The sequence below is a fragment of the Seriola dumerili genome, unplaced genomic scaffold (assembly GCF_002260705.1).
Source record: "Seriola dumerili isolate Sdu_G_001 unplaced genomic scaffold, Sdu_1.0 BDQW01000036.1, whole genome shotgun sequence".
In the NCBI taxonomy this organism is placed as follows: domain Eukaryota; kingdom Metazoa; phylum Chordata; class Actinopteri; order Carangiformes; family Carangidae; genus Seriola; species Seriola dumerili.
In genome coordinates this window covers 2,486,994-2,498,986 of record NW_019174291.1, presented here as the reverse complement: position 1 = coordinate 2,498,986, position 11,993 = coordinate 2,486,994, and the positions used below count along the sequence as shown (strand labels likewise).

Sequence of the window (11,993 nt, the reverse complement as noted above, 5' to 3'; positions counted from 1 at the left end):
GGATTGTGGTTTTGTATCCACATGTTGGATGTTTGACATTTTAGTGGTGGTGAGGTGTACAGTATCGCACGAACAAGTGACATCACTACATACCTTCAATGTAATCAGCAACATCCTCGCTGTCCCACAATCACACTCGCAACAGCCAAACTAAGAAAGCAGCAACCAGCCACAGAGCCAGACCAAAAAGAGAGAGGGAGAAAGATAAAGCAGAACAATCCAAGATAGAGGAGAAGCGAGAGCTTGAGGGAATACAGAGAAAAAGAGGATGCAGGATGAGTTAGATGGAAGGGAGCAGGTTGAATGAAAAGAATAGGGACAATGGAAGATAAGAGGGGGAGAGGACAACAAGATGGGATCAGGTGAATGGAAAGGTGGCAAGGGAGAAAAAGGAACAGGAAGGCTCAGGTTAGACAAGGGAGGGGTACATTAAGTGGAGGACAAAGGAGAAGCAGAGAGGTAAGGTAGGGAGAAATGGAGGGAAAGAGGAGAGGGTGAAAACAGATCACAATTTTGTCAACGAGAGGTTCAACTGCCTGTCAACCAGGCGAGTTTATCAGCTTGTCCCAGTGGCAACAGAGAAACAGAGCAAGACTGACATCTAGTGGAAGGACAGCTAACAGCAGCCTGCCTGTGTTGGACATTTATCAAATTCAGGATTACAGTCACCAGTTTGTTCAGCCCCCTCATTGAATGCTAACATCTCTGCTCAACACTTGACTTGAAGACTGTTTATCCAGCAGCTGGATATACAACAGTCAACTCAAACTCCAGCTGACAGCTTTCCCACAGTATTAACATTCATATACATTTGCAAATTCTTAATTACAACAGAAGGGTAAATGGCATCATATTTTAACAAGTGGCCATATATTCTGCATCTTGTTTAATACTCCAGATTCTCAACTAACACATTCATAATTTCTACTTGGAGGACAATGTGGTAAAACATAGACATCACACTCTCTGAGGAGCTGAAAGTTGGGGCAGGAAGCATCATTTAAAATCTCATGTTCCACTCTGTAGTAGTGCACTAGTGTTATTTGTTCTAATTTAGCTTCCATGTAATTCCTACACAAGGGATTCTGGATGCTTGATAAATACAGGCTCTGCTGTTTGAAACAATGTCCCGCTGATTACAATGGCATGAATCTAAAGTCAATCATCATGTCACTGTTCTTTACACAGAACGGAGCTACAATATTGACCTGTGTGAAAAATGACCCTAATAAAGCTATTCAGTGTTGTCAGGTAATTATGAGAAATCACTTCACATCCCCAAGTGATATTTGTCAGGTTAATATCTTCCTAGAATGTCCAACAATGTGTCATAACTGCAGATTGGATGGTGATTTTAATCCAGAGAGAATCTTTTACCATTGAAGGTTTAATAATCTGGGCAGCCTGAACAGCTGCTGTGCTGCTATTAAAAATCTTCTTAGTTCCTCAAACTGAATATTTTACATAATTGAAGTTCTGTTCATATGTTTTGATCACATTTCAAATAATATATAACTTCCTGTTTTGGACCTTTGGCAATAAATTTTTTGATTGCAAACCTTGTGGTTATTTATTATCCAATTAGCTCATTTAAAGTCCTGCTTTCTGAACCTAAGAAATATGGTTAAAATTCAGTGTTGTGCAAAAATTACTGCCAATCTGTATTTACATGTTTGAATGGTGCAACAGCTGCCACATCTAAACTGGTCCAGAATGCATCAGCTAAGCTCATGAACAACACTGAACACAGAGAGCATGTTATGGCACCTCTGGCTGTGTTATAACACTAACCGGTCACTTTACCATCTGTTGACATTACATTTTAAAGCCTCTGCATCTTATATTGTAATGCTGTCTTCATCAATGTTGAAATTGTCTTGACATGTCCCTCTTGAGGACAAAATTTCTCTGCCATGCAGCAGACACTCAGGTTCATGTCCAATCTTGTACAACCAACTTTGACAAGTAGTTTTTGTAGCTTCAACCAGACCTTACATACAGTATTTATGAGGTTTTGTTTTATATTTCACATCTTTTAACCACATTTTCAGCATCAAGAATCCTGAGATCTTTTTTATTGACATAAACAAACAACAAACAAAACACAACAAAAACTGGTAAATACTATAAATCACCTCTGAGGGAAATTATGGTAAATAACTATTTTTTAATCACACTGTACATTCATCCACAACAGCAGCACAAACTGCTAATATCACATTTTTTGCAGAAAACTTCTCACACTATGCCAAGATGTTACTATTTCCATAAGACTTTGTAACTCCATGTTTTTAAAGGAGTTAAAGCAGTGATACAGTAAATTATCCTCGATGTATTTGTAAAACTTTGTCACCAACACTGTTCTGGTGATAGATTTGGCTTAGGTTAAGTTATTCACGTTTTTGTGATGTTGCAGCCTTATGCTAAAATCATTTAATTAATTTTTTCCTTCATCAGTCTACATTCATTACCCCTTAATGTCAAAATTAATCAAAAATTTAGAAATATCAGCAAATGTATTAACAGGGAAAAAGTGAAATATCACATTGACATAAGTATTCAGACACTTTGCTATGAAACTTGACATTTAGCTCAGGTGCATCTTATTCCTCTTCATCATCTTTGAGGTGTTTTTACACCTTGACTGGAGTCCACCTGTGATAAATTCAATTGATTGGACACACACCTGTGTATATAAGGTCTCAAAGCTGACAAATGCATATCAGAGCAAAAACCCGGCCGTGAGGGGTAAGGAACTACCTGCAGAGCTCAGACACAGGACTGTGTCAAGGCTCAGATCTGGGGAAGGCTACAAAAAACATTTCTCCTGCATTGGTGGTTCCCAAGAGCACAGTGGCCTATATCATTCTTAAATGGAAGAAGTTTGGAACAAACAGGACTGTTCCTAGAGCTGGCTGCCAAACTGAGTAGTAAGGGAAGAAGGGCCTTGGTAAGACAGGTGACCTGTCAGTCGCTCTGACTGAGCTCCAGAGATCCTGTGTGGAGATGGAGATGGAGAAACTTCCAGAAGGACAACCATCACTGCAGTGCACCAATCTGGGCTTCATGTCAGAGTGGCCAGACGGAAGCCTTTCCTCAGTGAAAGACACATTAAAGCCACTTTGAGTTTACAAAAAAAAAAAAAGCTCATCAAGGACTCTCTGTGAGAGACTGTGAGAAACAAGATTCTCTGGTTAGATGAAACCAAGATTGAACATGGCTTCAATTATAAGCGTCATATCTGCAGAAAACCAGGCACCACTCATCACCTGACCAATACCATGGGTGGCAGCATCATGCTGTGGGGTTTTTTTTCAGCGGCAGGGACAGGGAGACTGGTCAGGGTTGAGGGAAAGCTGAGTGGTGCAAAGTACAGAGATATTCTGTATTGTAAAGAAAACCTGGTTCAGAGACTGTGCCTAAAGCTCACCTCCCAACAGGACAATAACCTTAAGCTCACACACTGGAATGGCTTAGGGACAACTCTGTGAGTGTCATTGAGTGGCCCCGCCAGAGCCCTGACTTGAACCCAATCGGACATCTCTGGAGTGAGCTGAAAATGTCTGTCCAGCGACAGTCCCCATCCAATCTGACAGAGCCTGAGAGGATCTATAGAGAAGAATGGCAGAAAATCCCCAAATCCAGAAGTGTCTCATCATACCCAAGAAGACTCAAAGTTGTAATCACTGCCAAAGATGCTTCAAGTAGTACTGACCAAAGGATCTGAATATTTACTGTATGTCAATGTGATATTTCATTTCATTGCTAGACAGGTGGGTGTGTTTGGAATGACACATCCCTCTCTTTTGAACAGTGTACATATCGCTGTAGACAGGTTAGCACAGTGTTTCCCCTGCTCAGCAGCAGTTACTGGCCTCCTGCGTCTGTTTCTCCCCTCCCAGCCACAGAGGGGCGCTGTTGATCTTAGTGCTCTGGGTCCTGGCCTCTGTGGATTCACCCTGCATCCCCCCTCCCTCACTGGCCAGGCGCTTGTGGATCTCGGAGGCCATGGTGAGGAAAGCCCTCTCCACATTATCAGAGCTCTTAGCGCTCGTCTCCAGGAAGGGAACCTTAAGAGACGAGGCCAGGTCCTAGAGAGAGGCACAGGGGACAAGGAACGAAGGAGGGAATCCAGAAGGGAGGCAACAATAACAAATCTTATTCTATACGAAAACATCACAATGTATCAATACTACAATACACTATATTGAAAAGTAAGGTATAAGAAGCAATTAGTATTTTTATATTGTAGGTGGCGTAACTTTATATTCTGTTGGGTATTTCAAACTACAACCAGAGCATCACAACTTATGAGTGTACATAATGTTTGGCATGTAAACAGTACACACTCTGCAAAGTGTTTCTAGAGATCAGATAAATGTAGCTGAATATAAACTTTTCTCTGAAATGTAGTGGAGGACATTTTCCAGAAGCTGAAAACTACTTAGATTTTTCAGGAAACGCCACCAACAGGTCAAACCGTCCCCCTGCCCAGCACTTCAGTTCATAACTCCAAAACTGATGGACTACAAAATCATTGCCAACATAGGATGCAAAACATTTGCATGTTAACAACCTAACTATATGCATGTCTGCATGCTAACGTTAATGCATTAGCATGGTTATGCTTCCATTAATTAGCATTAAGTTCTGGCTCAGTTAACAACTTGGGCTACGTCCACACTACTATGTTTTCATTTGGAAATAGAGTTTTCAAAGAGTTTTCAAAGAGTTTTCAGGTCCCTCCAGAGATGTCTCCAGAGATGTCGCTGTCTAGACGACCGCTTTAGCTCTGTATCAGAATTCATCTCTGTCCATTATCACACCTGAAAATGCATGCCTACACGAGCAATCACATACACTGGGCATGTGTGAGCCAGTGTAAACAGGAAGCAGATCGTCATCTCTGCAGTTGATTAGTTGCAAAAAAATACTATGAACGAGGAACAGCAAAGACAGCTGCAGTGTTAAAATGCAGAATTTAACTGAACAACAGCTGCTAGAAAAGACAGCAAGGTCAGTAATTCATTATCCGTAACTCATTATCCATGCTGTTTTCACCACTCGTAGTCAAGGCATATATGAATCAATCAGGGAGCGACCGTGGTGTCTACATCATCATTTCCAAAGGTCTCAGTTTTCACCCATGCAGACTATGATGCAACCCCGGAGATTTCAAACTAAAACCGGGCCAGCAGCATTTCAAAAAGTCTCCATTTTCAGGGCTTGTAAACTCCAGAGTAGTGTGGATGGGAGGTGAAAACATAGCAAAAGAGATGCGTTTTGAAACGTAAACATAGTAGTGTGGACATAGCCTTGGTTCTTCCACATTTACATTATATTCAGCATATGCCCTTCAGGTACTTAGGAGCTATAGTGTTGTCTCTCAATTCCAGTTTTGTTTTCTGATTTTAAATGAGCATTACTAGAGTAGCCCTGAGAGCTCTGCAACTTAAGAAAACACATGCAAATCGACAGAACGCAACCAAATTCAGAAAACATCTTCACCAATTTGACAATATATGTGGTGCAAATAATCACAACACAAGTAAATACAGAAACACACTGCAAGGAGCGCGGATGAAAATGGAAGTGTTTCCATGGGGACACAAAAAAAGGTGTCCTATTTCCTAACTATGTGCTTGTTTTTTGAGCTCTATGGGCCCCTGTACATTTCACCCTCTCAGCTGCTAAAGTGGTGGCTGCAATTGTTTAACAGTATTAGGAGGTAGTAAATTTAAGCAGAGCTATGTGAAGCCTGTTACCTGAGCAGTGGCAGCGTCCACCACTTTCTTGCTAACGAGGTCAGACTTGTTTCCCACCAGCAGCCTGGAGACGTTTTCACACGCATAACGATCTATCTCATCTAGCCACTGCTTCACGTTGTTAAAGGACTCCTGAGGAGAAGAGAGAGATGAGAGAAACAAGTGTGAAGGAGGAGGGGGAGAGAAGTTAATGTTCAAACTCTCCCATCATTGTTGATGGCCCCAACCCTAACCTGCTCGGTGACGTCATAGACGATGATGATGCCATGAGCTCCTCTGTAATAGCTGGAGGTGATGGTTCGAAACCTCTCCTGACCTGCTGTGTCCCACTAATAAATAGGCACACACACACACACACACACACACACACACACACACACACACAGTCCTGACTGCAAGTACACTGAGTATGCATGACACTGAAATTTTATTTTTCAATTTCAAACTTTCAGCAGTTTGGATTTCTTGAACATGACAAATGAAAAAAAAACTTTGTCACAATGACTTTGTCTGATTAACAAATTCACAATCTTACAATCTCAACTTACAATCTGCAGCTTCACTGTTTTTCCATCCATGTCGATGGTCCTGATCTTGAAGTCGACTCCGATGGTGGAGATGTAGCTTTCAGTGTAGGTGTCATCCTGAGGTGGGGTGTGTGTGGGAAGGGGGTGGGGTGCAAAACATGATCAACTTCAAGTGTAAAAACTGTTTAGTGTGTGTGTGTGTGTGTGTGTGTGTATGTGTGTGTGTGTGTGTGTGTGTATGTGTGTGTGTGTGTGTGTGTGTGTGGCCTACCGCGAAGCGTAGCAGCAGACATGACTTTCCCACTCCAGAGTCACCAATCAGAAGAAGTTTGAACAGGTAGTCACTGGAGCGTGGAGACACACACGCACATAGGTAAACAATCACACAAAAAACACTTGACAGTGTCTCTCCAACTAGGACATAGAATAGGGAGCAGTTCATGTTCACCATTTTTGTTATATTGTTAATAATAAACATGTATAGTCTATCATATATATGTGTTTGGTTGAACAGATACAAATACAGATGGTGGCATTCTGCACAGCACGACTTTGAAACACAGCCATCATGTTTACACGCTGCCTTGGCAGAGACAAAAAAATGGATTATGACTTCCTTCTAAAAAGATTTTCTTTTCTCACCATGTCTTCTGGATCATCTATTTTATGTTTCTACTTAGTCTATAATATAATGCAAGTGTTCACCATATGTTCCAGGTTAAGGATTAGGTTCAAGTTAAACTGGCAACAGAGACAAACAGCAGTTTTGGATGCACACAGCCACACAAACACACACTACTGCTGTTTGTATAGTATTAGATATCTGTGGTTTCATCGAGGGCCATAAAGTGTCAGCAGTAAAAAATATAGTAGTGTTCCTGATAATGTCACTGTGTGGGCAGTGGAGTCACAGGTTACTATAGTCGCAGGTTCACACTGTGGCAACTCTGTCTCAGAAATGATGTTATGTGCAACTAATCTGCAACAGCAAATCCACTTAAAGGAAATGTAACTGCAACGTTTTCTGATAACATAACAAGGATGTGTTGTTAATTTACATATTTGTCAAGTCATAAATATGTGTGTTCAGTGTCACTCATATTTGTTTTCCACCACAATGTCTAGTCTTGCAGTATAATATAAACGTGTAGTTACAAGCATTATTAAAGGTTTTATGGTTCTGGTTAGACTCTCACAGCACTTGGTTAAGGTTAGAAAAAGATAATTTGTTCCCACCCACTGACACAACCCATAATAGCATTTCCTGAACTTGCATCCCTAATTGAAAAAAAAAACAAACAAAAAAAAACAAACCCTTTAATGATGTGACAATGGTTTAAAGGTTTGGTTAGGTTTAGGCAAAGATCATTGTTTGTGTTGACATAAGTTCTTAGTTAAGAGTAGAGGATGTTTATCATCATGGTTACAATAATAAACGTGGTTAAGGTTACAGAGCGATCATGGTCCTAGTTAAAGACCACCTCACATGATGTGTTTAACCTTGTTAACGTCCATATGATGTTTCTTATAGAATGCAAGACGTATGACGAGCAAAATAATCAGTCAACAACATGACTGAGTGTTTCCACCTTGAACTGCAGTGAACCGATGACAGTCTCATAAAAACAGATTCAGACAGCCAGGGTTTCATATGTCACAAACATAGGGAACCAATCCTGTCAACTTGTGGGGACAGGGGGCGGGGCTAAATAACGCTGAAACCTTGTAAATACGGAGAGGAGAGTTAGCATTAGCACAACCAGTAACACTGTGTCAGCCACTGCCAGTTACAAGCTAACAAACAACATGAACAAATAAAAGATGCTAACTACACTAACCGCTCTGATCCGTCTGCTAGTCTCTGGTTCTGGTCTCAACAGACTCCTCCTCTGAGTCTGGGTCTGACTCAGGCTCAAACATGTGGCTGAGTCTCTCTGATGTTTTTGCTGCTAATCATAGATTGATACACACTGCTCTTTCACCTGTCAACCTCGTGAACGGAGCAGAGGTGGGCATGTCTGGAGAGGAATTTTAAAAGAAACAGCTTTGATTATCAGTTGGAAATGGGAAACAAAATCAGGCTTCCGTGTTGAATTCTAATGTTTTTCGATCCATCCATCCATCCCAACTTCCTTCGTACATGGACTTTGTTGTTACACAATAGCCTCTCCTCGTTATTAATTAATTTCTGATTTATTTTGACAGAAAATGTCAAAATATTCAGATTCAGTCTAGACAGAGACAACTATAGTGGTATGGCGGTGTCGGTTTTATGTGATGTTGTTGGTATGGTGTGAACATGACATCAACAGGTCTTTTTTCTGTCTGTTTCTGTTGGGAGACGCACACGGCATGCATTAAAAATATGCGAGAGGCCGAATCTCTAGATCACGCATCTCACGCACGACTCACGCAGCCAATGTGTCCGCTCTGATCCATTAACGTGCGCCAAAATTAAAATCAACACATCCTGAAAGCCGCCACACTCACGCCACGCATCCAGTGCGTTCCCTGCCTAAGGCCTACAATACCCATCAGCCTCAGCAGCCTAGTGATCCAACTCCAGGTTAACTAGAATTGCCCATGCAGAAAATAAAGTCAGTTTTCTCTTCTTTAACCCCAGGTACCTGATTCACAACTCTGTAAGTGTGACAACGACCTCAGAGTCGACTAAAACTATAAGATCATCCATGTTGTACTTTATGTTTTACGAACATACACAGGATTAAAGCAACATATCTGGAGACTTTCCATGTCAGGAGTCACTGTTAAACTGCAGATGTCCGTGTCTTCCAGTGGTGTGCAGTATGTGTTGTGTGGGAACAGGATATTTACACCTCAGTAACACAGTGGCACACAGCAGATGGAAAAGAAACAACACTTACTATTCAGGATTCATGATTGGTGAGGTCGCTCCGGGTGACACAAAGTCAAAAATCCCTGAAATAGAATCCTGAACCTGAAAACTGTCAGATTATCTCCAACTCTGTGATGTTGTGTCTTGCTCTGTTGTGTCTGTCTGCGTGTATGAGTATGTGTGTGTGTGTGTGTGTGTGTGTGTGTGTGTGTGTGTGTGTCTGTGTCTGTCCTTTGGAGGGCAAATGGCTGAATGAGGCAGAGCTGCCTATCTCATGAGCGAACTGATGAGCCGACTGGTCCAGGTGCATTATTTATTAATAAAGAGAAGCTCAGGTTACAGCGGGGACAGCACCTGGAACCAGGACACTTGCACACACTCCCTCACAGAAAAACACACACTGCAGCGCTAAATACAGCCACCCTTTAACTTTACACCTAAAACCTTCAACTCATTCTTTGCTGTATTTATTTGGTGATGTGTTTGTGCTGATCTGTCAGTGCTGCTGCTGCTGTGGTGAGCTGCACCACACTGTGCCTCTGCTCGTGACTGACATCGCATCAAACTGACAGCGTCTCCTGTGTGTCATATGTCACCAGACCGACCACAGTCCTGAAACTCAGACAAACAGGCAGGAAGTAGTTCTTCTAGAACCACCCAAGTACAGATGACTACAGAATACAGAAGCATAGCAGCTGCCATTTTAGAGACACTGATGCTAAAGAAGGTTTACAACACATATTTATTTCTACTTCTGTTCATGAGCTTTATTTAACAAAGAGCTGTATGTCTTCTTTGATGGTTCAAATCCAGCCAGGGATTTTAAAGGTGCTATATGTAAATTTTGCTGTTACACTATACTCAACCTTATCATTTACAGCTGTTTACTTACCAGTCTAGAAAAAATGTTGTGAGTTCAGCATCAATCTTTATTACTTTACTCGTCCAAAAGCTGTTTCTATTCTGTGTGAGCTTATGTGGTGTCTTGCCCTCTGGGCAGCGCTATTTCTTCATCATCTCATGTTGGACTGAGGGCAGATTTGATGCTACAGTGGTATTTTGAGATGAGACAGGCTGGAGCTAACGAAGATACAAGAAGCTCCTGACTGCACAGAGGGAAACTCTGGTAATAACACTTTGTTGGTTCACTTTGAACACATACTTATATTCATTTGATCCATTGTTAATATAAAATATTGATTTTATATATATATATATATATATAATATATATTTCTGTTAGGATCTCTTAGTGTCAATGAAATTCCAGAGTTATTTACCATGAGCCAAAATTATCCACAGATGGTCTCCTCCTCTCCAAAACAAACAGGCCAGGTATTATAAACCAAATGAAAACACTGAATAATTACAGGTTTCACATTAAAAGTCTGGTTTCAGCCACGCAGTAAGGCAGACACAGGAAATCACAACTGAAACAATCCAAAAAGAATCTTAAAAAGCCCCAAAATATGACAATTGTTTGATAAAGATTAAAAGAAAAGACAAAAGTTTAAGATATTATCCGATGACAAACAGAGATCCAGGAAATGTGAACTCACACCTTCTTTACTGCAACACATTTAAACACATGTACAACAAATGTACACTCAAATCAAAAGGCAAAATACACACAGAAACAAGTGGCAGTAATTGGGGAGTCCATAAACACAAAGCGGTTTTTGGAAAAAATTTAATATTCTTAAGAAATCCAAATTTGAAGAATTGGTAACACAGGATGGAGACACATGGTCGTTTCGAAACACTTTATGAAACGTTGCCAAACAACACAGACCCATATCAGAAACAAATAATAGCAAAAACTAAATAAACTGTAATTGGCAATAAAAGAAAAAATGAACCCCCCGGACTCCCCCATTACTGAGCAGGAACTAAGAGAAAACTCTCAGCCCGAAAACCTCAAAAAGCCAGTGGGCTTGTGGGATTGTGAGTGTAGGTTACCTCTGGAGTCATGCCATCATCCGACCCAAATAATTAGCAAGGTCTGTGTGAACAGTAATGTGGGTAAGGCTCTCTGTAGCATTATAAGTTTCCTTACCAAACAAAATGTCTTGAGTAGAAGTCAAACTGGATTCATACCAAAACACTGTACTTCAGATCGTATTTAAACATTCACACCTTAATTGACGAACATGTCCAAACCAAAACAACAGCAAACAAATATTTGCTTGTTTCGTAGATTTCAAAAAGGCGTTTTGATTGTATTCAGCTCAATGGTTTGTTTTACTGAATCTGGTGTAAAGAGTAAAACATATGATATAATTAAATCAATGTACATGAACAACAAGAAATTGACATCAGATAAAATTCTTCTCCCAGAAGCGTGGAGTGAAGCAGGGCTGCTGTCCAACTCTAATATCGCCTATATTAATGAATTGGCCTATCCTAGAGCAATCAGCAGCACCTCTCTCTAACTCTACATGACACTAAGCTCAAAGTCCTGCTCCGTGCACATGACCTGGTCCAGGTTCTGCTGTAACCCCTGTTCTGTAGGAGACAGCAGAACCTGGACCCCCGACAACAATACAATCATTGTTTACAATGATATCGAGTAGGTAAAAATACCAGTTAATAAAGAACATCAATTAAAACAAACATATAAATATAATTAATAAATAGTGTAATGACAAGAATCAATTAAAACAGGTACAAACAGAAATTAAAAGGTCAGAGATTAAGAATCTAAGAGGTACCAACAAATTCATGTGCAAAGAAGCCAAAAGCAAATCTTCCAAGCTCAGTATGAACTCAAGGGACATGGAGCATCAGCCAGACATTAGTCCTGGTCTAATGTGGTCCAGTGGACCAAACTAACATGGAAGTAAAG

At 40.7% G+C, this 11,993-nt stretch overlaps 1 protein-coding gene across 1 annotated transcript; it reads right to left on the bottom strand.

The window, feature by feature from the left end:
* Positions 1-3,857: 3,857 nt before the first annotated feature.
* On the bottom strand, positions 3,858-9,191 carry LOC111216970 (ras-related protein Rab-1B-like). The gene is made up of 6 exons (XM_022738643.1): positions 9,178-9,191; positions 6,564-6,636; positions 6,314-6,409; positions 5,999-6,094; positions 5,766-5,897; positions 3,858-4,091 (listed from the first exon to the last, which is right to left on the bottom strand). The coding sequence occupies exons 1-6, from the start codon at positions 9,189-9,191 to the stop codon at positions 3,858-3,860; spliced, it is 645 nt and encodes a 214-aa protein (XP_022594364.1).
* Between the last annotated feature and the right edge of the window lie 2,802 nt (positions 9,192-11,993).